At 56.0% G+C, this 23427-nt stretch overlaps 2 protein-coding genes across 2 annotated transcripts; both read left to right on the top strand.

Moving 5' to 3' along the window:
* Positions 1–681: 681 nt before the first annotated feature.
* Positions 682–13118, top strand: PTPN7 (protein tyrosine phosphatase non-receptor type 7). Its single transcript, XM_042925467.1, is given in 12 exon segments — positions 682–744; positions 746–878; positions 2699–2778; positions 2780–2889; positions 3419–3602; positions 3902–3986; positions 5675–5751; positions 6966–7103; positions 7483–7593; positions 8308–8465; positions 10345–10458; positions 11364–13118. Coding segments are annotated over 12 exon segments (1347 nt in total). The 3' UTR covers positions 11458–13118.
* A 1266-nt stretch (positions 13119–14384) lies between these two features.
* On the top strand, positions 14385–23173 carry ARL8A (ADP ribosylation factor like GTPase 8A). The gene is made up of 7 exons (XM_042925509.1): positions 14385–14650; positions 19144–19224; positions 19569–19642; positions 20868–20961; positions 21124–21191; positions 21434–21504; positions 22050–23173. The coding sequence occupies exons 1-7, from the start codon at positions 14528–14530 to the stop codon at positions 22097–22099; spliced, it is 561 nt and encodes a 186-aa protein (XP_042781443.1). The 5' UTR covers positions 14385–14527; the 3' UTR covers positions 22100–23173.
* Positions 23174–23427: the final 254 nt, after the last annotated feature.

Genomic DNA, 23427 nt, shown 5'->3' with positions numbered 1-23427 from the left:
CTCTGCCTGCTTCCTCCTCCCCACCCCTGTGGTATCCTAGCTTCCTGTTCCTGATAACAATCGACAGCTTGGCCCAGTGGGGGTGGCCCTCTTTCTTATCCCCTCCTGCCCCCTTCTTTGATCCCCAGGGCCCCACTGCCCATTAGTGGAGATCCCAGTGGGCTTAGGGGAACAGCTGGAGCAGAGGCCAGCCCCGGGTCGCTTTCCACAGGTTGACCAGGGATTGCCAGGCTCTCCTGCGCTCCCCCCCACCGACACACCACACCCTGTTCTGGGTACCACAGCCAACTACTACTCCAGCTCTGATCAGCCTCCTTTCGGGGAAACCACTCCCCAGAGTAAAGAAGGGTCCAGGACCAGCTGGCCCTGGAGGGTCTCCGAAGAGAGCCGGTTCCTGGTCCCCACTTCCAGGAGAAAAGACAGGCGCTGGGAAGCCTCCAGAGCTCCAGAGGGTTATCCCAACCCTCCTCCCCCTTAGGCCAGCAGCAGGCCAGCACCCTCCCCACCGCCCCTCCAGTGTGCCCACCCCCTGTGTCTATTGTAAATCATTCCTTTTCTGCTGTCACCGTTTGACAGCTGAATCAGTAGTGGGAGGAAGAGAGAGGACGAGGATTGCGCGTGTTGGGGCTGGGAAAGGAAGGGTGTTTGGAATGTTACAAGGGAGAAGAAGCCGCAGCGAGCATGAACCAGCTGGGCTGCTGGCCAGAAAGGGGCCTGCCGAGGCAAGGCGGGGGGTGGGGGGTGGGGGATGGGGGGTGGGCAGTGGAATCTTGGACGTGGGGGCCACTTCCTAGGCCCCAGGCATCCAGATGCCCCAGAGGCGAAGAAGACGTGGGAGTCCCCCCATGTGAGGGCCAGAGACTGTCCACTATCTGTAAGTCTTCTCAATAGATGTTAGGATTTGGGGACGAGGCCTGAAGGGCTTGCGCGCAGGGGGAAAGCCCCCCAGACTCTTCTACGAGCAGCCTCTGCCATCTACTTCCGGGCTGGCTGGTCCATCTCAAACCGGAGGCAGCTGAGAGCTGGGGTGTGGCTCAGGTCCTGAAGCCGACCCTTCTAGTCTGGCCTGGGTCTTTGTGGAGCAAAGATTCCTGCTTCCTTTCTCCCCCACCCTACTCCAAGTCCACACCCACCTCTGCTCTGAGAAGGCGTAACCTGTGCCTGACCGTCAACTCCCAAGGCTTGAGAGGGCAAGGGCTTCCAGGACTAGGGCTTTGAGGCCAAAGCAGAGGAGTAGAAATCACTGTGTGGACAGGGCCAGCTTGAACAGGAACAATGAGGCGTTCCATGTGGGACAGCTGAGCTCTGCCCAGTAAGCAGGCAGAGGCTGAATGTGACAAAGACCCACAGGACCTGGTCTATCCCCAGGGAGCAGGGCCTTAGACCCATGGCAAAAGTGCTGGCACACAGCCAGCCCACACCCAAAGGGGCACAGGCAAGAGCCACCCGACCCCTGGCGGTGGCTGCAGGCGCGGGAGGGCAGCGTGCAGCTGGGGTGTGCGTGGGTGGCAACAAGGAGGGGCAGAGGGAGGAAGCTGGCTTCCTGAAGCCTCCTCAGCCCTCAAAGACCAACCAACAGACAGACAGACAGCTGGCAAGAGGCAGCCTGGGGGACACAGCTACTTCAGTAAGTACCTGAAAGGGGGGAGGAGGGGTCCCTGTGGTCCTGGGGTGGTGTGAACCCTGGGGAGACAGGAGGGCATCTCCACGGAGGGTGTGAGTAACGTCGCATTGGGTGCTAGAGTGCCTGGCTGTCGAATGGGTGCTGACCCAGCTGATAGCCCCGAGGTGGGGGGGGGGGGGGCAGGGGAGCCGCAGGGGGCTGCAAGGAGAGCAGAGGCCGATGAACCCCTTTCTGCTTCGGGACAGCCTCTATCATCCACATCTGCACGGGGCCCACTCTGTCCCCTCACCTCTGTCCCTGCGGGCTTAGCAACTCTAACACCGCCCCCGCTCCTCAGAAGCGTGACCTGGCTCTGGAAGATAGGGACTGTCCCCCAAGAGGAGATGGCCCCACCACCTCCATGCCCCTTCTTGTACCCCCCAGCTGTCGCCTCACCATGCTCAAGGGCTTGGTGAGGCCATTTCCTGTGACAGTTACAGAGGCGGGAGATGGGGGGATGGGCAGAGGAGGAAGGAAACACACCCCCACCACCACCCCCAGCCTACCTCCCTGGACAGAGACCCCAGAAGCCAGAATGAACTCGGAAGCTGCCAGCGGTTAGGACAGGGTCTACAAGGGTCCCCAACTGGCTCCAACGCTTCGAGAAGCCTTAAACCTTTCATTTCAGAGAAGGCCTGGACTAGAGGTGGTGTCTGTGAGCCTTCTCTCTCCCTTCTACACAGAACAAAATTGTTTGTGTTTCCTCCCTTGCCTTCTTTCACTTGGGTCCCAGCTTAGAGCCCCTTGTACTCTTGCTTTGAGCCGCCTCTCTTCCCCTCTCTCCTTCCTTCTGGAGGCTTTCCTGCCCTCCCCCACAGTCTCTACCCCTTGTTGGGCCCCTACTCCAATCTCAGACTCCCCACCACCCTGGGTCCCCCCCATAGAGATCCTGGCCTTCCCGCAGTGAAAATGACATTGCTGCTCGGAGAACAGAAGACACCTCAGTAAAAACAGAGGTACCAGAAAACAGGCAGCTGGCCAGGACTTGGGAGCCTTCTCCTGGCCAGTCAGACAGGCCAGAGGGCAACAGCTGAGGGCTCCTGTCTTTCAGGTGAACCTCATGGCTGAGTAAGCCTCCCCTGGGCCCAGCACCCCACCCAGCATGGTCCAGGACCGTGGGGGGGGTGCTCCAGAGCACGGCTGCCGACCTGGTCTTTGGGGGCAGCCATGACCCAGCCTCCACCCACCAAAGCACCAGCCAAGAAGCATGTGCGACTGCAGGAGAGGTGAGATCTTTCCTGGGAGTGGAGGGGGGGGGGGGGGCCTTCCCAGCTCTGAGACTGTGTCCCGTTCCTTCCATCTGCCTCTCCAGCTCTGACAGCTGAGTCCAGAGGGCCCTCAGCTGTTGACTCCAATCTGGAAAAGGAAACCACATGTGTTCATTTGCATGTCCTTTGCATGTCCTTTACATGTCTAGGGCATAAAGTGTCACGGCAACCTCGTGCCTGTTTCCCAAACCCCAAGATGGGCTGAGCAGCCAGCCCCTGGAGCAGGGCTGTCTTGGGTCTGGATGTAGGTCTGACCTTTGGAGGCCAGGGAGGAATGGGCAGGGGTGGGCAGGTGGAGAGAACAGTTGGGTTCAAGGCTACCCCGATCTGACGCATGTAGCAGGGTCCTGAACCTGGAGCCCACCGGGCCTGTGGGTCAAGGGGGAAACAAGGAGCAGCCTCCTCAGGCGTGTCCTATAACAATAATAATGGTCAGAGCAGCGATGTTCTTGGGCACTCACTAGGCATTGGTTGTCCGTGCCTGCAGGCGAGGCTCCAATGTGGCTTTGATGCTGGATGTGCGGTCCCTGGGAGCTGTAGAGCCCATTTGCTCAGTGAACACACCCCGGGAGGTCACCCTACACTTTCTGCGCACAGCTGGACACCCCCTCACCCGCTGGGCCCTGCAGCACCAGCCACCCAGCCCCAAGCAGCTGGAAGAGGAATTCCTGGTAAGAACTTGGGGTCTCCTCGGAGTCCATCCGCCCTTCTGAATCAGAGACAGCCAGCTGGCACCGCACTATCTTGGGTACTGCAGGGTGCCTCCTCTTTGGGACCTCAGGAAAGAGAACCCTCGGATCAGGGGAGAAAACTGCCCCATGCTCCCTCTTCTGCCCTCCACCCCATCCAGACCTACTGAAGCCGGGAGAGAAGAGCAAGGGCCCAGCTCTACTAGATAAAGCGGGGGAAGGGGGCAAAGGAGGCTGGGAAGATACATCGGCTATATTCACTCATTTCCTCCCTCTGCCAGAAGATCCCCTCAAACTTTGTCAACTCTGAAGACCTGGATATTCCTGGCCACGCCTCCAAGGACCGATATAAGACCATCTTGCCAAGTAAGAAGTGCGGCGGGCTTCAAGGGAGGTGATGCTGTCCCTGGGGCTGGACAGGTTCAGGAGTCGACACACAGCCTCAGCCAGGCAAGAGCTCCCTCACATAGAGCATTTTCTTTCAGCAGAGAAACACCAATACCATCCCCGGGCTGGGCAGGGATCATAACCACAGTGCGAATACAGCAACTCATATTTGCAGATGCTTACAGTGGGCCAGGCGGTGCTGGGAGTTGCTGATGTTAACTCATTTCTCAAAACGACCCCAGGGAGTAGATTTGGAATCACAGAAAAGTTGCCTCGGGCATAACTTGCACGAGGTCACAGCTTCTTTCTCCTCTTCCTCCACTGTGGGAAATGCCCAGCAGAGGTCTGCAGTGGCAAAGGCACCATCAGGATGGCTCCCAGAGAGAGGGCTTCGAGCAAGTCAAATGCAGGGACTCTGCAAGAGAGCAGTGAGAGAGTTTGGAGATGGGAGTCCTGGGGCTGTAAGGGGTTGACCCTGCAAGCTCAAAGGGCCCAGGGATCAGCACCTCCTGCTTTGCAGAGGCAAGCAGGAGACCCTCAGAGACTCTCCCCCTCCCCCCACTCAGAGAAGCCTTGTTTGGCCCACCCACCTCCAGCAACTCCTTGTCTGGAGGCCTTAGCTCACCACTCCCGGCTCCTGCGGTGACAGACATTTGCCCGCAGGGGTGGCTCAGCACTCATCGAATGGGGGGGGGGAGGAGGGAGCGGCCCTTGTTCTTGATCTAAGTCTAACCAGCCTCCCCCCGCCGCCCATCCCCCCCCTCACCCCCCTCACTCCCCAACACCCCCCCCCCCGCCCCCCCACTCCCGGCCAGGAGGGAAGTCTCCCTGCAATTCTCCTCTGTCCAGAACCAAGCCAGCACTGGCAGAGCTCGTCTCCTTTCCTTACAAGCTAACTTCTTCATTCCAGCTTGGATTGGATCTCCCCACTTCGAGGGAGAGGCTGGCACGCCCAGTGGCAGAATGAAACCCGACTTTTGGTCCCACGTCACCACTGCGGGATTTGGGGCTAGTCGCTCATCCAAATCTCATATTCACCATCAGAAAGAAACTCTTCCTGGGGCGCCTGGGTGGCTCAGTCCGTTGAGCGTCTGACTCTTGATTTCAGCTCAGGTCATGATCCCAGGGTCGTGGGATGGAGCCTAGTGTTGGGCTCAGCACTGAGCGTGGAACCTGCTTAAAGTTCTCTCTCTCTCTCTCTCTCTCTCTCTCTCTCTCTCCCTCTGCCCCTCTCCCTGCCTCATGCTTTCTCTCTCTCTAAAATAAATTTAGAAAGGAAAAAAACTCTTCTTCCATGACCCCTCTTTTTCCTCCCTTGCCTTATTGGTACAATTGTGCTCTATCCTCTTCCTGACTTCAAGGCTAGAATATTTCAGTAACTGCCCATTAGGGTCTCTGCGGCCCCATTCCCTTTCCTCATTCGTCCTGCACAACACCACGCAGTAAGCCTTCCCCAGTTATTCCTTTGAACATGTCACTCTACTGCTCAGAAACATTCTGTGGCTCCTTAATGTCTGCATATAAAGTAATTTAGGGGGTCTCTGACCACCTGCGATACACGGGGTACTGTGATACGCACAGGAACTCACCTCTTCCTGACCCTGTTGGGAGTGCGCCTTAGTTGGTCCCCTTTTGACCTCTGACCTCTGCTGATTTTAACTTCCTAGATCCCCAGAGCCGTGTCTGTCTAGGCCGGGCACAGAGCCAAGAAGACGGAGACTACATCAACGCCAACTACATCCGTGTGAGTGGCCTAGCTGGGGCTGCCGTGCAGGGAATGGGGGTGGGGTCGGGGGGTGCGCTGTGTTTGAGGACATCCCCAGAGAATATCGTCCAGCTGTGGGTTCCTGCTCCAAATCACTACTGCCATGCCCCTCCTCCCCCCCCCCCCAGATGGGACAGACACCGAAGAGGCCCCAAGACACCAGCTGAGAAAACAGAGCAGATGTTAGGCTGAAAAGAAGAAACCACCCAGTCTCCTTAATGCACGTTATCACATCATCCCTGCCAACCCTTTACACATGGAGGAAGTTGCCCTGTTGAACTCACTCCCTCGTAGCCCCAGGGCTCCTGGCTCTTAGGTCTGCATGGAAGGTGCTAACACAAATAGGAATGCTCCCCTGCCTCCCTTTTCTCTCTCTCTCTACCCTTAACTGCCTCCCAAAACAGCCCCTCCTTTGAGGAAATGGTTTAACATCAAACTATAGGAACCAGGGAGGCAAGGCGGCCTCTCTACCCCAGCTTCCCACCTCTACTAGCCCGAAGTAGATGTAAAAGTAGCGCCCTCTAGTGGCTCCAAGTGGCTAGGCCAGAGGTCAGAGGTGCCAAGAGGTTGAAAGCTGTTAGCCCGGGACTCTGCAAATCTCCTATTTGCTGGCAGAAATTTAGTGAACAGTGGTCTGTCTGGATTTCATCATCTTGAGGAGCTGAGATTCTGACCGGGAGAGAAAAGGGCTAGCAAGAATGTGCCACGTCTTGCTACTAAATATATGTAAAAGTAATAGTAAAAGTGAAACATTCACTCAACCAATGTTGAACACCGTTTTCTTATTTTGTGCTAGTAGAAAGCAATAGGGGAGGAAGGGAACAAACATTTCCAAAGGACCTGATAGCGCTAGACTCTCAATATGATTTGTTGAATGTGGTTTGTGCTACATTCTTGCAAGATAGCTATTGTGCCCAATTTACAGATGAGAAAGCTGAGGCTTAACGGAGGCTAGGTAACCTGCTTGTGGTGGCATAGCTAGTAAGCAGCAGAACAGAGATTTGAACCCACGTGTTCCTCCCTCCAGAGCCTGTGTCCTTTCCACCACGTGCCTTCCAGTGTGTGCACGGGTATGTCCGGGTGTGTATGTTCAGTGTCTTCAGCCTGACCCCAGGACCCCCAGAGTCCAGGATTTCCCTGGGGCTCTACTCTCACTGCTTCCCACCCTTCCTTTTATGCATCCATCTCCCCAGGGCTACGACGGGCAGGAGAAGGTCTACATTGCGACCCAGGGCCCCATGCCCAACACCGTATCAGACTTCTGGGAGATGGTGTGGCAGGAAGAAGTGTCACTCATTGTCATGCTCACTCAGCTCCGAGAAGGCAAGGAGGTAGGAGGTGGAGTCACAGTCCTTAGTGAACCCAGAAAAGGCTACTTCTTACCCCACAACACATGCCCCGACTCAGGGCAGCTTGGGACTAGGGCCTCTCCTGGAAGCTGACGATACCTATAGCCAGGCCCAGCCTGAACTTCCCAGAAAAGTTTCTGAGATATACACCATCGGGGCTCTCCACAGCCAGAATGGGGGGTGGGGTAAGCACTTCACCTGCAGGAGAGCCCAGCCCCTGGGTACTGACCCAGGCAGTGCGGAGCCCCTCCGATGGGGGAGGGAAATGGGGAGGGGACCCCAATTCCTTCTCTGCTGTCCTGGACCCCGCTCCAGCTGATAGACACTTCCCCCTTCTGACTCCCAGCTCCCTCCCTCCTAGAAATGTGTCCACTACTGGCCCACAGAAGAGGAAACCTATGGACCCTTCCGGATCCGCATCCAAGGCACAAAAGAATGTCCAGAATACACTGTGCGGCAGCTCACCATCCAGGTACAGGGAGGTCAGGCTGTCTCCAGCATCGCTGAAACTCAGGCCTGACCTTTACTGGGATCCAAGGGTTTATTCATCGAAACCTTCTTGAACGCACGTCTAGAAGAAGAGCTTGAGGCAAAAAGCAAGAGAACGTGGGTACTGCCCTAGTCTAACAGGGCAGAGCCAACTAGCCAAGCAGAAACCACCAGGAAGGCCCATCTGCCCATCCGTGCTGAATGGCCCAGGAGAGGAGAGGAGGGGTCCCAGAGTCATGCTGAAGGAACCACCGGAAGTCCAGGCAGATGTATAATGACACATGTGAAGTGCTTTAAAATGCCTTCTATTATCATATAGCATTTTATACTTTTCAAAGCATTTCTTTCTCAACTCCTATCCTCCAAGCATCCTGAGAAGCAAACCAATAAGATATCACGGTCTCCTTCTTCTAAGTAAATAAGGTTAAGGGACTTGCCCAAAGTCATATGCTAGTTAGAAGCCCAGCCAGGACTTGAACTTGGGTCTTCCCCCGCTCCCTGGACAGCATTCCCTCCAGCATTTCAGAGGAGGGAATGGTGGAGTATGATGAGCAGGAGAAGGGCTGACCTGGCCTGCTCAGGGTCCATGACTGACCCAGGGGGGGATTCTAGCCCTTGCCCTCCTCTGGTGCCAGAGAAGAAGGCTGCCAGTGCCCCCTACCCTGACCTTGGTTCTCATCCCTTGTTCCTATGCCAGCACCAGGAGGAGTGCCGGGTAGTGAAACATGTCCTCTTCTCTGCCTGGCCTGATCACCAGACCCCAGAATCGGCTGGGCCTCTGCTGCGCCTGGTGGCCGAGGTGGAGGAAAGCCCAGAGACAGCTGCCAACACTGGGCCCATCGTAGTCCACTGCAGGTATGTGGCCCCGCCCTCCCCAGCAGCCTATGAGCAGGTGCCCCATTCCCTGCCATTGGGTCTCTTCTTGGAAGGGGTCTAAGGACAGCACCGGGCAGGCCCAAGTCTTACCTAGGATGGGAATCTCTAGGTCATTCAGCTCATTCTCTCCTTCATGCAGAACCTGGCCATCTGGGCTGGACATTCAGGTACAAGCCAGAGAGGGGACAGAACATCAGAAAGCTTCCCAGTCTTCTGGGGAGGGAAATAAACATGGTCCCCGGTGTTGAGAAATTCATTTATTTTTTAATTTTTTTTTTTAAATTTAATGTTTTACTTTTGAGAGAGAGGGACAGACAGTGTGAGCAGGGGAGGGGCAGAGAGAGGGAGACACAGAATCTGAAGCAGGCTCCAGGCTCTGAGCCGGCAGCACAGAGCCCGATGCGGGGCTAGAACTCACAAACCGTGAGATCATGGCCTGAGCTGAAGTCGGACGCTTAATCGACTGAGCCACGCGGGTGCTCCGAGAAACTCATTTATTCAACAACTATTGATTGAGAACGAGTTACTGTCAGGCACAGTGTTAGATGCTGAGGAGACAGCTCAGTTTCTGCCCTGCTGGGTTTATAGTCTGGTGGGAAAGACAGCAGATCAAATGATTAAGCACAGCACAGTGGGAGGTGTAGGGGAGCACAGAACCAAGTCGCCCATCCCAGACTGGCCAGAGAAGGTTTTCCAGGAGAAAGGACACCAAACTAAGCTAAAATCTGAAAGGTGAATTCATCAAGTGAAGAGTGGAAAAAGGAAGCGTTCCAGGCAGATGGAACAGCATGTGCAAAGGCTCCGAGATGAATTTTTTTTTTTTTTAAGAGAGAGAGAGAGCACAAGCAAGGGAGAGGAGCAGAGGGAGAGGAGCTTCACACTCAGCAAGGGGCCCTACATGGGGCTCGATCCCATGCCCTTGGATCATGACCTGAGCTGAAATCAGGAGTCTGATGCTCAGCCGGCTAAGACACCCAGGCACCCCCTGAGATGAAATTTGTAAATGGACATTGCTGGGAGCAGAGTTAGAAGATGGGGCCTTGGAGGTCATGTGGGGGAAGGGAAGGAGAGTGATGAGAAAGCAGTCCGGAAGGCCAGATCACAAGGGGCCTCATAAGACTAGCTAAGTGCCATTTCAAAGGAATGCTTTGGCTACATACTAACAATCCGATTGGGGTGGGGTGGAGTGGGGTGGGGGGGTGGGGGGGGAGTACCACGGGGGACAAGCTTACGATAAGGTAACCATTTGGGGGTACCTACCCTGAATAGAACATACTGGCACAAGTATAGACAGAGGGGGCCCATGAGCCTCTTCCCCACAGGGCGCACCTGGACATAAGTGTTGGGAGGTCGTGAGTGGCTTCTACCAGGGCTTCAGATAAGAAGTCTTCCCAAAGACGGGGAGTCCTTGAAAAGGTTTTGGAACAAAGGGCAAGACACAGCAGCGTGGAGGGGACAGCTGTGGGAGGGACCCGAGGTGGGAGAAGGGGGCTGAGTGTCAGCAGCTGTGGAGATGGTGTCCTGGTCAGACAAGCAGGGCTCAAGGGCTCAACAAGGTCAAAGGCAACGCGGACAGCTGGAAACCACTGCCTGCCGCTGAGCAGAAGAGAGCTCCTCGAAATGTCCACGGGGGCTGGAGGGTGACCTGGGATAGGTTTATGGTGAGGCCAGACGAAATGGAAACTGCTCCAGTGCCAGCTCTAACCTGTGAAGGTGTTGCTACCTTCCTCCGCCCTCATGTCCCCACCCCCAAAATAGGGGGCCCTAAGTCCCTACGGCTTTCTCTGTAGTTTGAGGCCTGGCCCCCATGTTCTCTGGTCTCCTGTGACCTCCCTGTCCCCTCCCTGGCTGTACCCAGTGCAGGGATTGGCCGGACTGGCTGCTTCATCGCCACCCGAATTGGCTGTCAACAGCTGAAGGCCCGAGGGGAAGTGGACATTCTGGGTATCGTGTGCCAACTGCGGCTGGACAGGTGGGTCTATGAACGTAAATAGGCCTAACGACGTGAAGGAGTGGCATCAGTGCTTCCTGGGCACCAGGGCACTTAGAGGCTCATCACCACCAAGCACTTCCTTCCAGAAAGGAAAGGGCCCATGGCTTAAAGAGCGGTTTCCTTGTGCAACTAACACCCAGGAAAGAATCTCTATCTAAAATTTTAGCTTGGCGGCCTAGAATTAAATATGCCACTCTGCGGATATCTGAGCCTTGTATCTTTTTTGGTTTTTGGTTGTGGTTTTCCAAATCCCCTGCTCAGGGAAAGGTGGAGGGATAGGGTGTGGTTGGTTCTAGACACCAGGCAAGCACAGATACTGCACAGAAGCCCTCTGCATCTGCAGACCGGGAACCGCGGTGCCGATTCTGAGTTGCATCTCACTGAGCCATCACTGTATTTCTCTGGGCCCCCGTTTCTTCATCTAGAGAGAAACGACGGCTCCTTCCCCAGGAGCCGCGTTAAGGAATGAGTTAATGCATAGGGAACATGTTTTTCAAAGATGAGAACCTACTGTACAAATACACAGAATTATTATTTTTACTTTTAAGACAGGGAGGAAGAAACCTTGAGGCTCAGGAATATTCCTGGCCTGGCCTGAGGAATCAGGGGCCTGGCGCTGCCCCAGGAGCCGATGGGTCAGAGAGGAAAAAGTTCTCCTCCTGGGCACAGCTAGCAATGGGGCCCAGCCCTGAGTAAGGGGCAGGGGAGAGGGGCGGGGCTTCGCTCGTGGGGAAGGTCTGAGGGGCAGAAAAAAGAGGAGAAAGCCCAAAGGATAAACATATGTGAAGGGGTCGACAGGTTCTTTGGGAGACTCTCCCTGCAGAACTATGGGATGCTTGACTCGCCCCTCCTGTGCTCATGGTCTCTGCATATTCTCCTTGCAGGGGCGGGATGATCCAGACCACAGAGCAATACCAGTTCCTGCACCACACCCTGGCCCTGTATGCAGCCCAGCTACCGGAGGAGCCCTGCCCCTGACCGCTGGTACCTCCACCAGCCCAGGTGCCAGATCCCCCCACGCCTGGGCAGGTGGTTCTGGGGAAAGTGGGCCTTGTGATCTGAGGGATCCCCTGGGCAGGCATGGGGAAGGGGTGCTTCCTCAGCGGGCACGTGCGGTCACAGGAAGTTGCATCGGCAAGAACTGGGACCAGACTCCAGGTCTTTACCACCGGCCACTCTTCTGCTTCCTCTAGTAGCCCCAAGTGGACACTTGGGGGAACCTCCCGTGTCTCTCTGAACTTCGAGCTAGGAACTGGCATTTATGAGACAGCCGAGAAAGGACCAGTGTCCCAGTCTTGTCTAAAGTGTTCTGTGAGCTTCATCTCTCCGTCTATGACATGGGCATTAAGTGCTTTGCTGCCATAGGGAAAAGTAATCAGAGAAGCTCCCAGAAGCCGCTCCAGCTGTATCCCCTTCCTGGGCCTGGCAAGAGAGTGATCCCAAGATCATCTTCCACCTGGGCCCTGCCCAAGAACTGGCCAGAGGCAGGAGCTGGGAAAAGTCTGGTCCTGACCGTGGCCAAGTTCTCAACATCCCGGCAGTGACCTTCCGCTTCCTCACCCCACATCTGTGAGGGCTGGATACCCCCCAAAGAGAACAAGGACCCAGACTACCCCTGTGCCCACACCTGTGTCCTGGGATCAGGCTACAGAGGTGACCAGGCCAGGCATTGAGACTTTTGGAAGAGGGAAAGTGTGGCGACCCCTCAGAGGCCCAGAGGGCTGCCCCTGCCTCCATAATTGCCAGCCACTCACCCCAGCTACTCCCGAGAGAGGCCCAGCATCTTCTGTCTTCCTTTCATGACCTCAGAAGGTACCCTGGGTACCAGGAGGCATAAAAGAACGAACGGTGAGGAAGAAACAAGGAGCAAGAAACAAGAAACTCCTGCGCCCTGCCCCCATCCACCCCTGCATTTGCAGAGTACAGCTGGAGAGCCTGGCTGTTTCCATGAACTATCTGGGTGAAGCACCGCACGCAGACCAGGGGCCTCAGCCTGGGACCGCAGAGTTGGGACCCTCATAGCCTCTCCCAGAAAACTAACTCCTTTCATCATCTCGGCACCAATACAATTTCCAGGGCACCCAAGATCTATCTCAGGGCTCACATACACTCCCCAGGAAGGCATCCAGATCCTTCGTCCTTGAATCCAAAATGAACTGCCTGTGGGGATGAAGAAAGGCACCATCTCTCCGGGCACTCAGCCCCTGGGGTCTGCCTTGACTGATGCCAGCTCTCTGTGGAACCCCCCAAGAAGCTGGATCCTGGCGAGCAGCCGGGCCTCCTTATTCATGACATCGCTTCTGAAGCACGTGCAACGTTGAAACTGAGGTTAATTTTCTTAACACCTCCGCTTGGTCTCACAATGGAATTCTTCCTTCCTTACAGCCCCAGGAATGGCTCACCTGCTCCTAACCCCTTTGGGAGGCACTCACAGCCTGTGCCTGTGAAGGAGGGCACAGAGCTCTCAAGTGCCTGATCCTGCCCTGAGCTCAGACCCAACCCGGAGGGAAGCAGGTGCGTGGCCATAGACCCACAGGCTCCCCACCCTATAACTGTGGCCCCAACCCCATTCTAGAACTTAGAGAGTACAAGCTCTGGAAAAGGAACCAAGTGGGAGAATAAAAACCTTTTGGATGACTGATTCATTCCTTCTTTCCATCTTTTCTCAGGCCTCTTTATAGCAAGAGAGTAAGACCCCAGAGACCCAGGAATAGGCTGCCGATCCTTATCCCAGGATATGCACTTTTCTAGCAACTTCTTGAGACACATCAAACAAAGTGACACAGTAGTCGGTTTAAGAAATGGGGCAGAGGTGCACCTTCGGAGCTGGACGGGAACCTATAAAGGGCAGAAGCTAGAAAGATGATACTCTGTGATCCCTCTGCTTCAAGACCAATGATCAAATGATCATTTGGTCATCTTGGGTAGGTTTGACATATGCTTTGACAGTTTATGCACCTTTAGCCAGAACAAGAGACTACACCTGAGTGTGTTTGAAAACCTGATTCTAAAGAGCACTCCTCCTAGGTGGGAGGTTTGCCCTGATGCCTGGAACTACTGGGAAACAGCCAGCCCCTGGGTTCAGCAGCCCTGTGGCTAGGGAGGCATCTCTGCCTGCCTTACATCTCCCACCATCAGTTCTCCTCCTGAAGAAAACTTTGACTTTTACCAAAACAGGCCAACTTTTTCATCCGCTGCAGATCTCCCTCACTGGCACCCCCACCCCCCACCCCGGCAGGATTTTATCTACGAATTATGGTGATACTAGTGAAAATCAACCTCAGCCTCAAACAGCTGTTTCACTTTGGGCCAGAGGCTTCCTAAACACGCAGTCCAGGTAAACTGTGGTTAACAAAACAAGATGGAGTATTAAAACACCCAAAGACGGTTGTGACTCTCCGCCCGTTAGGTTTTGAGAGGATAAGACTCCGTCCCCAGAGATGTTCAGAGGCCAAGGATTCAGGCAACAAAAAGCCTCCATTTCTCTCCCTTTCATAGAGAGCTCATCTCCGCGTCCTGGAAAGTGGGTGAAGCATCCTTCTCCACCCTGCTTAACGGGGACCCCACGCACCTCGGGCCCACCGCCCTTTAAGAAGGAAAGGGGTGCCAGCCAGGGCGCCGCAGCCCGGGAAGGGGACCTCTCTCCCCAGTGTCCCCGGACGCCAGCAGGCGCAGGCCCTACCCCGGAGGCTCGCGGGCTCCCCGCGCACCCCACCCGCGGGCCCGGCGAGGGGCGAGGGAGGGGCGCGCGCTCGGGTGCGAGCCGGACACAGCCGGGCAGCGGCGGCGCGGGAGGGCGGCGGCGGCGGCGGCGGCGGCGGCGGCGGCGGCGGCGGAGGAGGAGGAGGAGGGGGAGGAGGGCGCCGAAGCCACACCCATCGGCGAGCGGATCCGGGGGCAGCGAGTCGTCGGCCGCTGCGCTCCAGCCTCCGCCCGCACCGAGCCGCGGGACCCGGGCCGCACCGGGGAGGGGCCGCTCCGGGCCGCAGCGCGAGGGCAGCGAGGGGCGGCGGGCAGCCGGCACCGGGCGGGGCCGGCCGCAGCGACCATGATCGCTTTGTTCAACAAGCTGCTGGACTGGTTCAAGGCCCTGTTCTGGAAGGAGGAGATGGAGCTCACGCTGGTCGGGCTGCAGTACTCCGGCAAGACCACCTTCGTCAACGTGATCGCGGTACGGGGGCGCGGGGCGCGGGCCCGGGGCGCCGGCCGAGGGTCGGGCCTGTGTCGGCCTGCGCCGCGCCCTGGTGAGCCGGGGTCGCCGCCTGGCATGGCCGGGCACCGCCGGGCGCCGGGCGGGGGAGGAGCGGGCCCGAGCGCTTGGGGCCTAGCACGGCCCGTGGGAGACCTGGGTGGCGCGCGACCCGCTGTCCCGCCCGGGCCGGGATGGCACGGCTGGGGGCGGGGGAAGGGGGGCGAGGACACCGGCTGGGGCCCTGGGCCTGGCGGCCCCTGGGGGTCACGAGGCTGGCGGGATCCGCCGCCTGCAGAGACAGGCTCCCTCCGGTCCCCGCGCGAGGGGGCATGACGGGGCGAAAGCGCCCGGGCCTTCCCGCCCCGCGTGCGGAGGGTCGCGGGACCCGGCGGCCGGAGCCGCTTGGGGAAGGGGCCTGGGCAAGCCCAGCCCCACCCCGAGGCTTTAACCCCTCTCTGCCGGAAGGGGAAGCCCCGGCGCTGTTGAGGGGGAGGGGAGGTGTCCCCTGGGGGTAGTGGCATCAGCTGAGGCCCTTGGCACCAGCTCAGACTCCTCCTCTCCAGGAACCCGCGGCGTCTTAGCTGGGGGTCCGGGGAGGATGGCATCGTAAAGGGAGTTTGGAGTCTCCGTCTGGCTCAGAAGTTGCAGCAGGAGGTGCCCCAACCAGAGGATGAGTTGGAGGGGCGCTGCCCACTCTAGGGACACGGGAGAGAGTGGCTCTGAGGGCTTTGGGTAGTCCAGACGGAGATGGGCAATTGTAAGTCTTTCACTGCCAGGGAGTGGTGGGGAAGGAGTTAAAATCTGTCTTACAAAAAGGGAAGATGGGCTCCATGGGTGTGTGAGCTGAGGCTGCGGTAATGGCTGCGGCCTGCATTAAAAAGCTTGGTTGGACTGGGCGTGTGGGGCTGAGGGAGGCTTGGTGCTGGGGTTGCCCCCCGCCGGTCCCAGTACCCATACTGGGGTTTCTGAGAATTGTGGATTGGCCACACACTGGCCAAAAATGCCGATGATGTGGGTTAGCAAAGAAGTATGGCCGGTCAGCCCAGGTACTTCTCTGTGTTGTGGCCCATCCCGGAAGAAGAGGGCCCCCCTGATGGATCTCAGCATCCCAGAAGGAGCATGGCCTGAGGCAGGAGGGCAGAGGGAAGGCTGGAGGCTGGAGCTGCGGGTACCCCACGGTCACATATTTAGGCACTGGCTTCCTTTTCCAAACATGTTTTACAGAGGACTCCTGCCCCTTTCTCCACCCAGTGGTTCCTAGTTCCTCATCCGACAGGCCAGGACCTTCAGGCCCCTCCTGGGTTTTTTGGCATGATAGTCTCCTAGCCGACATGTGCCCCTGGGCTCCTGTCTGAGAGTTTGGCCCCTAGTTAGATTTGGCATTGACTTGGGCTCTTGGGCCCCCTTGGGCAGGAACATAACACCTGGACTCTGATCCTGCAGGCCTGGGTGGCTTGGCTTCTAGGCATTTAGATCTGGGAGACGTCTCCAGGGTAAGGCCAAGAGGAGGACCAAGTTGTTGCTGCTCTAACAGCTCACCCTAGGTGTCACCTCCAGTCCCCAGGGAAGCCACGCGCCTGGGCAGAGATGCACAGGTACCCAGGTGGGTTCCAGTTCCTCGTCAGGAGGGCCTCCTCTAGACCTGCATCATATCCAAAACAGGATCAGACCCAGGAACAGAACCCAAGAGTCACATATTACACTGCCAGGTCAGAGCTTGGGTGATGTACAGATCTTAGCCCATGCATTTCCCCGTTCGATACTCAACTTGCCACTTCGGCTCACCCGAAGGGCTCACCATCCTAAAAGTGCCAGCAAAATTTCCCTTTAAAGAGGCCTTCCAAGAAAAATCACCCCTTGTGGACTTCCGCGGGAGTTTTAGGATCAGGGAAACTGGTGTTCTCCAATCCTCCAGGGCTCCCGCACTGGCATTTCTGCCCACCTTGTGTATAACCACGGTAGAATGTCTTTCAGAAGGAAATGAAGAATCGGGACCCCTGGCCTTTGTTCCTATGCCCACCGCTGACTTTCTGAATCACCTTTGCCCGCTCATTTGTCATCTGTTGGTCTCAGCTTGTTTCCCATTTGGCTTTTTCTACTCCCCCTATGAGGTCTGACTGTAAATAGAAGTTGAGTTTATGTGTCTAGCTACTCAGCAGGCTAATGTGAACTGGAAAAAAAAAAAATTATACAGAGACTTCACAGTCCTCCTAAGGACCTAGAAGTGTTCTGTTGAGTTCCTCTCAAAAAGTTGTGATGGAGAAAGTAGGAGATGTTTTGCCTGAGGGAAAAAAAGAGAGCCCTTTTCAAATATTTAAAAGTGTAAAAGACTGTCCTATGGAAGAACTACTCTTGGGGTACCCAAGTCTTTGGAACAAGGGATGGAAGTTCTAGGAAGATGAATTTTTGACTCATTATACAGAATTTTCAGACAGTGGGAGCCCACCCAAGAGGGAATGAGCCAGGGGGTATTCGAGGCTGAGACAAAAGGTTACTTCCAGCCATTAAGTGAGGAGCTTGTGAGATCAGGAGGCATTAGCAGGGAAATGAAGTCATAACCTGGTTGCAGCTTAGCTTTGATTCACAGCTGAACTGGCTATTTGGGTACCGGGGAGCCTGGTTTCCCGAACGTTTTCCTAGCCCCAAATCACATTGTGCCAGGCCAGGCTTTTTCATGTATATGGGAGCCTATGAATCTTCTATTTGCCAGAGATGCCAGATGGCTCTTCATGCGACACCCAGACCATTTCCATTTCCAAGCACTTTGCGAGCCTTATTTGCCAGTCTCTAGGAAACAAAAACCCTGGTCCCCATTTCACGGGAGGAAGCCTTGAGGCCCGATGAGGTTGAAGTGTCTTGCCCACGCTCCTCCATGTGAATGGTTAATAAAAACTGGGCTTTCTTCTTTAGACCCTTATGTTCTTCAGCAGCCCCGATGGGGAGGAGTGGACTTTGGTCCAGCGGGTGCCCCCACCCCCACCCTGGCACCTTGCTGGGGTTTGGATATTAGACCACATGTGTTTAGGGCCTCCATACTTAGCTGGAAGCAAAGCCGTCCTCCTTCAGGATGCTCCCTTTCCCTCGGTGATTCCTAACTTTTAGGGCTCTGGGACCCTTTTGATAACTGATAAAAATTAGACACCCTTTCCCCAGAGAAGTGTCCATACAAACAAAAATTTTGTACATGCACATCGGGAGCAATTTCAGGGGGTTTACGGACTCTCTGCAGTCCATCTGTGACCCTTGGGGTGGGAACCCTTACTCTACTTTGTCATGAGCATGAGTCATAAGGACTCAGTTCTCACTTGCAAGAACTTTGGTGAATGAGTTCGGGTGATTCCTCTGGATAAAAGGGAATCGCTCACTCTCATTTGGATGGATCCTCAGGCAGTCTTCATTCAGGCCTACAGGCTCTGGATAAGAAATCATCATCTCCTACACCTTGGCTAAGGGTCAGAGCCCCTGACTTCCTTACGTGACCTGAGGCAAATTATTCCTACCACCTAGTACAAACAAATGGCATGGTAGAGAGACAAGGCTGTCACCCTCAGATTCAAGGTTAAGCAAGTCCCATCTCCTGCACCTGAGGGGGGTGGTTGTAAGCAAAATTGTCCTACATGTGAACATGGAAATGACCTTGGAGCAAGTTTGGTCTGGCCTGCAGGCCTGGGCTAGTTTAGAGCAATCTAGACATCTTGGAGACCATTTAGAGGGGGGAGAAACGACGATCGTTTGAATTCGAGAGTGGGTCATGGGATATGGAGTTATAGTCAACTCCTAATTATTCAGCAAACATTTGCTAATGTTGTTAATGGAGGCGTCGTTCCCCTCCCCAAGAAGCTCTCAGTCCAGTGGGGAGACACATAAGTCAACAGGGAGTACAGAGTGTGGATTATCCATCCTAACAAATGGAGTGTAGTACAAATAGACCACAACCACCGGACAATCCAGAAATTACTTGGTGGGCATTGCACGTTGGGGTGGCCACTTTACCTTCCCTCAAAACATTTACTGCCAGTTTGAAGATATGTCTCCTTCCCTTGAGATCCCCCCTCACTGCTTATCACGAGCTGCTTGAAGTTCTTTTGTTGGGAGGTAATTCTTCTGCTCCACTGGAGACTAAGTACAATAAAGGGGCTCCTGTTCCAACAGAGAGATGTAGGTTAGACTTTAGGAGGAATTTTTTCCCCGGTCTGGGCTGCGAGACTTTGAGTTTGCCTGAAGGAGACAGGCCTCGTGTTCATGGGAGAGCCCCAGGAACTGGGTGAACACCTGAGTTGTTTATGGCCATGCCCCCTGAAACCAAGGGACACTCAGGAGATGGCCCCATGCCCCCCCGCAGAGGGGTGCCTGTGAAGCTCGGGCCTGGCCTCTGCCTCACTCTTGCAGCCTTGTGGCCGTGGCCACCAGAGGTGGCGTATCTGGGTTCTGTCAGTTGTTACCCCTTTTCCAATTCTGACTCTTCCTCCCAGTCAGGACAGTTCAACGAGGACATGATCCCCACCGTGGGTTTCAACATGCGCAAAATCACCAAAGGGAACGTGACCATCAAGGTGAGCGGCAGGAAGCCAAAACTCTGGGCACAGCTGGGGTCACAGAAGAGCCCGTGTGTGCCTGTTGGGGCCGGGCACCCGGAAGGGAGTTGGGGAGGGCATCTGCGACCCCTGGGGGGAGAAGCTGAAGGAAAGCCAAGGCTTGGATAGTGCGGAAAAGAGCACAAGACTTCTGAGGCAGTCAGAGGGGTGCAGAGACAGGAGGACCGGACAGCACATGAATCCTGGGGCGGGGGGGGGGGGGGGGGGGCAGGGAGTAGGGGAGCGGGGAGGGGGACTTGGGAGCCAAGATGGGTTCGATTGCCTGCTTGCTGCTGAGACCGTGTCACCCTCTTCTCGCTCAGCTCTGGGACATTGGGGGACAGCCCCGATTCCGCAGCATGTGGGAGCGCTACTGCCGAGGAGTGAGTGCCATTGTGTAAGTGCAGGGCCAGGCTGGTGGCAGGACTCAGCCTCACCTGGCTCCCCGCCCCCACCACCACCCCGCCCGCCCCGGCCCCCGCAACCTCACTACCTGTAGGAGCCACAGGTCCAGAACTGGATCCATCAAAGTGCTGGGTTCGCAACACACTGTCCGTACACAGCCGGCCTTTACTTTGTGTGCAGATAAGAATATCTGTGAAACACTCTGGGCACCTCCCGGCCAATCTGAGAACCAGAGCATCAACCGGCTCAAAGTACCTGTGTCTCCCTGCCTCCCCCCAATTTAGAGTCACCGCTCTCCTGACTTTTGTGCGATTTAAGTGGCTCATTCCCTTGCTTTTAAAAAATAATTTTATCTCACATGTGTATGCCCAAACAAAAGATTGTTTTGTTTTCATTGTTTTTTACCTCATGTAAAAAACATTTTTTGGGGGGGCGCCCGGGTGGCTCAGTGGGTTGAGAGACCGACTTCGGCTCAGGTCGTGATCTCGCAGCCTGTGAGTTCGAGCCCCGCGTCGGGCTCTGTGCTGACAGCTCGGAGCCTGGAGCCTGCTTCGGATTCTGTGTCTCCCTCTCTCTCTGACCCTCCCCCTGTTCATGCTCTGTCTGTCTCTGTCTCAAAGATAAATAAACATTAAAAAAAAAATTTTTTTTTAATTATTTTTAATGTTTGTTTATTTTTGAGAGAGAAAGAGAGACAGGGCGTGAGCGGGGCAGGGTCAGAGAGAAAGGGAGACACAGAATCCGAAGCAGGCTCCAGGCTCCGAGCTGTCAGCACAGAGCCCGACGCGGGGCTCGAACTCATGGACCACGAGATCACGACCTGAGCCGAAGTCGGTCGCTCAACCCACTGAGCCACCTAGGTGGCCCTGACCTCATTTTTTAAAAGTATCTTGCTGCAAGAAAATCTTCTGGGGCATCCTTTGCTTTTTTCTCACTCACCCATAGCTAGTCTTTCCCTGAACACTTAAGAGGGTCACTTTGGGAGGGATTTACACATAATCTCAAAGAGCCAAGCTTCACCCCCTGCATGACAGCTTCTTCGGAGGGGACTTTGGACGACGGGATAACGGCAGGCCCTGAAGGAGGCCTAGATAGCCCACAGATCAAGAGGTGACCAAGCCCAAACAAGAGGTTTGCTCTGCAAGCAGCAGGTCCTTCTCTTCCTACCTCTCAGCCTGTAGTGTCAACCTGCTTGTCCCCACCCTACTGTCCCCCAGGTACATGGTGGACGCCGCTGACCAGGAGAAGATTGAGGCCTCCAAGAATGAGTTGCACAACCTACTGGACAAACCCCAGCTGCAGGGCATTCCGGTCAGCAGCGCATTGGAGTGGGGGCGGGGGGGAGGGAGCCCGCTGGGAAGTCAATGGGGGCCTGGCCGGAGGCAGGTGAAGGCCAGGCACGGTTGAGGTGGGGAGAGGAAACAGACGGCCTGGCCCGGCAGCCCTGGACCTAGTCTTTGTCCTCCTCTGTAGGTCTTAGTCCTGGGTAACAAGCGAGACCTTCCAGGAGCACTGGATGAGAAGGAGCTGATTGAGAAAATGTGAGTTTGGCTACTCTTCTCTGTCCTTCCTCCCTGCTCCCCCGATTTCCCAGGCCACGGGAGAGGGAGACGGCTTGCTGCTGCTCTCAGTATTCGCCACATGGTGGCAGCAGAGCCTACCTTTCCCGGAGCCTCGCCCTCCCCATTGTAGCTCCTGAGCAAGAAAAGGACTCTGGCGCCCCCAGCCCCAGGCCTCCTGGGCAGTCCTAGCCTCAGCAGGTTCTACTCTGGTTTCCCCCCAGGAATCTTTCTGCCATCCAGGACCGAGAGATCTGCTGCTACTCCATTTCCTGCAAAGAAAAGGACAACATTGGTGCGCGTGGGTATGGGGGAGTTGCTGGCATTCTGGGAAGAGCCTGGGACAAGGGGAGGAGCGGAGAGGCACTTCTGGGTGTTCTGGGGCAGTGACTCTCAAAGGTTTTCACTCCACAACCTTCCTTGAAGCCCAAAGCTCTATGGTTCTCCTGGGGTAGGACAGGCATCGGGGAAGCTCAGAATCTGAGCATCACCCGGCTCTGCCCTCTACTGGTTGTGTGATCTTAGGCAAATCGCTCCCTTCCTGGAGCCTTGCTTCCCCCACTATAACGGTCACAGGGTTAGATCAGGCGATTCCCAGGCCCCTTCTGGCTGTGACGTCCCATGGCTCCGTCCTTCACGCCACCCAGATGCCCCCCGCCACTCATCTGGGGCTGTTTGGAGCTCGATGGCTCTGGGCTTTTGCTGCCCTTAGAGTCGATCCCCAGTTGCAGTTTTGGAAGCCCTGGGCTTAGGCCACTCCCTAAGGTGTTTGTTCCACCTCCCCAGTCGGCCCAGCACAAACTAGAAGGCCTATAAACCTCTCTGTCGTCCCCCACCCAGATATCACCCTACAGTGGCTTATTCAACACTCAAAGTCACGGAGAAGCTGAGACTGCGGTCCTTCCCCCTCGGACCAGGGACCTGCTGTCATCCAAACCCGAAGCCGAGCTCCCCGCCCACCCTGCCGTCCCCCCTAAGCCCGCCCCTCCTCACTCAGCGTGGGGAGGGGCCCTCTGGGGATCCCAGAGTCCTGTTCTGCTGAGGTTTGAACTCCTGATTTTATTGTAAAATAAACCGTTCCCATTCTGGCCCCCTAACCTCTCGCCCTTCCCCTTCCCTCTGCCTTCTGCCGGCCCTGCTTCCGGCCCCTTAACAGCCCTGGCCCCATAGTCCCTGCCCTCCTCTCTCCCGTGCCCCACTCCTACACTGCCCTTTTCAACACTCTTCTGTTGTCGTCCTGTGTGTACAGTATATATATGTATATATATTTTAATTTTTTAATTTAAGCAAAGACTAAAATCAACCATTTGATGCTGCAGGGGCCCGTCAGGACCCGGGAGGGGGGCGGTCTGGAAAGAAGGAAAGAGATGCGGGGTGGGCTTGGGGCAGGTCCAGATTAGGAAAGTGAAGGCTGGCACCTGGGGGGCAGGTACCAGCCAGGGCACTGGCGGCCATCCCCATGTCGCGTTCATTTCCATTTCCCGATCTGGCTTGTCCCCGTAGTGCTTGAACGTCACAGGCTGACTGCCACCTCCGGAGGTGCCCCTGTCTGCCCCCCCACCCCCACCCTAGCCTCAGTAGGGCCACCAGGCACAACCAGGTGCCAGAGAGCACCAGGCGGAAGGGGCAGGAGGCCAGCGCCCGGGGCGCCCCAGCAGCCCCTCCTGCCCGTTCCTGGCTCCCAGCTCCTGCCCCTTCCTGGGGTCCCCAACTCCATGGGCCACCTCATTTTCTGTTCTCATTTTGCAGAGTTGCACAAGGAGAGAACTCAGCATGGGGGGTTGGTTCTTTGGGTTTTGTTTTCTGTTGGTTTATGTGTTTAATTTAATGATTTGTAAAGTGATGTTCCTCTTCCTTTTTTACACTTTTCAGCTCATATTTAACCTCTGTTTGGAAAATGATTCTTGTAACTGTACATTTTTTTGCCTCCTAACAACACGAATAAATGACCAGTTTTGTGTCGGGGGGGTGTACGGGGCTGGTTATTTGTCCGTTAGATGCCACGGAATGACTGGCTGGCCCGCACACTGGGCACAAACAGCCACGGAGAGGGAGGCACGCGCTCACACCGGGCACACAATGGCACTTCACACAGCAGCCTCCCGCGCGTGTGCCGGGCCTCGCCGGGCCTCCTTCTCCCTCCCTCGTCAGATTCGCATGCGGTCGGCTCTGAGCTTCCAGCTGCCAAGTGGAGCTAAAGAGGAAGTCTGTTTAAGGA

Source organism: Panthera leo, chromosome F3, assembly GCF_018350215.1.
Source record: "Panthera leo isolate Ple1 chromosome F3, P.leo_Ple1_pat1.1, whole genome shotgun sequence".
NCBI classification, from domain to species: domain Eukaryota; kingdom Metazoa; phylum Chordata; class Mammalia; order Carnivora; family Felidae; genus Panthera; species Panthera leo.
This window is presented reverse-complemented; position numbering and strand designations above follow the sequence as displayed.

Excerpts from the sequence above, each read along its gene's own strand:
- ARL8A (XM_042925509.1), top strand. The coding sequence starts at position 14,528 with ATGATCGCTTTGTTCAACAAGCTGCTGGACTGGTTCAAGGCCCTGTTC. Across the intron at positions 14,651-19,143 it reads CCTTCGTCAACGTGATCGCG|TCAGGACAGTTCAACGAGGA; the intron begins GTACGGGGGCGC and ends TCTTCCTCCCAG. Across the intron at positions 21,192-21,433 it reads AAGGAGCTGATTGAGAAAAT|GAATCTTTCTGCCATCCAGG; the intron begins GTGAGTTTGGCT and ends GTTTCCCCCCAG.